The sequence below is a fragment of the Ctenocephalides felis genome, unplaced genomic scaffold (genome assembly GCF_003426905.1).
Source record: "Ctenocephalides felis isolate EL2017-DRISC unplaced genomic scaffold, ASM342690v1 CF-g0.4_SCAFFOLD_01170, whole genome shotgun sequence".
Classification (NCBI taxonomy): Eukaryota; Metazoa; Arthropoda; class Insecta; order Siphonaptera; family Pulicidae; genus Ctenocephalides; species Ctenocephalides felis.
This window is the reverse complement of record NW_020537324.1, coordinates 56,462,604-56,464,365: the sequence shown is the minus strand read 5'-3', so window position 1 is coordinate 56,464,365 and position 1,762 is coordinate 56,462,604. Positions and strand designations below refer to the sequence as shown.

General features: G+C 36.6%; 1 protein-coding gene across 1 annotated transcript; it reads left to right on the top strand.

Moving 5' to 3' along the window:
- The first annotated feature begins 353 nt into the window (after window positions 1-353).
- Window positions 354-809, top strand: LOC113367437. The gene has a single exon (XM_026609045.1). The coding sequence runs from the start codon at window positions 354-356 to the stop codon at window positions 807-809; it is 456 nt and encodes a 151-aa protein (XP_026464830.1).
- Window positions 810-1,762: the final 953 nt, after the last annotated feature.

The following is a 1,762-nucleotide window of genomic DNA, read 5'->3' as shown; positions in this document are numbered from 1 at the left end:
ACAGATTTACAAGATGGCCGGAAGCCATTCCACTGAGAGACATCACAGCTGAGACAGTCACGCAAGCATTGTTTACGTGCTGGATTTCCAGATTTGGTACACCAACTACAATAACATCAGACCAAGGCACGCAGTTTGAGTCATCTCTCTTCAAGTCCTTGGCACAGGCAGTTGGTGCAAAGAAAGCACGTACAAATGCTACCACCCTCAAGCAAATGGATTAGTAGAACGTTGGCACAGAACCCTAAAGCTGCACTGATGTGTTCTTCTGAACCGTGGATCAAGACCTACCCTACGTACTACTTGGTCTACGGAATTCATTCAAGGAAGACATTAAGACATCAGCAGCAGAGATGGTTTACGGAACCACATTGAGACTTCCAGGTGATTTTTTCAATACATCTAATAACTCACAGAATCCACAGGTCTTTCTAGAGAATCATCGCCGAATCATGTGTGCATTGAAACCAACTCCAACAGCCCACCACAACAAATCCAAGATTTTCATTTTGAAAGATATGGGCACATGCACACATGTATTCCTCAGAGCAGATCATGTACGAAAGCCCTTGGAACCACCTTACAGAGGACCCTATGAAATACTTGAGCGAGTTTCTGATAGGATTTACAAACTTCGCGTTAATGGGGCTGCAAAGAACTTCGCTGTTGAAAGGCTAAAACCAGCATATATAAATAAAACAGATGCAGATTACGAATCACTTTCTCAACCACTTCATACACATCCCTGGGAGTCATCAAAGGAACCTACAAAGAAAACAGCCAAAAAGAAAGTTGCGTTCAATATTTGACAACACACATTTAACCTTATTTCTATTCTGACAGATAGCTAACTTTCATCTTGGGGGGAATGATATGGCGTCTCCCTACACCTAGCGGCGAGAGTAACAACCAGAAACGCCAATACCAACTTCATAGAGACGTTGCGTGTGAAGAACGTCGCAAACTGTCAAGTTGGCGACGGCGCATCGTGCAACACTTGCGTGGGCTCGAGGGATGCGAAAAATGCAATCTCACCCTCGTGTGCATCAACCTTTGTAAGAGTGAAAATTTAAACCTAACCTAAATACACTTTATATCAGTGAGATGCTTTATACTTGTTTTGTTATTATAAATTAAACTTATATACACGTTATTCAGTTCTTTTAATTATAAATATAAATTATATATAGACACAACATCTATAGAGGCAATGGAAAATCTCTCACACTATTTTTCTCTGAATCAATTTGGAGTTTATCTCAGCTCACGGACCTGCCCTAGGACAGTAATTTCCTTCTATTATATAATTTTTATAAATTGTTCGTAACTGGAATTTTACTTACAATTTATTATAGTGTTTCATGAGGCAATAAATTACGTAAACAAATTTTATACTATCTATTATATTGTTACTATATTTTTTTAGCCACTAAATTTTATGTTCAACAAAATTTGGTAATAAAATTACATGATCCGTAAAATTAGCGTTGAATAATCATTCATTAAGTTTTCTCCTACAAGTGAAACAACTATTATACACAAGATATATAAATATGTAATTGCATCGAGTTTTCATCTAAATACATTTTTTAGTTTATTTGTCAAGCAGCAATCATATCTATATATGCTTTACGAGATATACCATTCATTAATCTAGTGATATTAGAATAAAATCTACTAATAGTTGACCATTATCTATCTAATTAGATATTGTCCCCAAGAAGCTATTTTTATTGATCACATTTGAAATCCCTAATCTCAA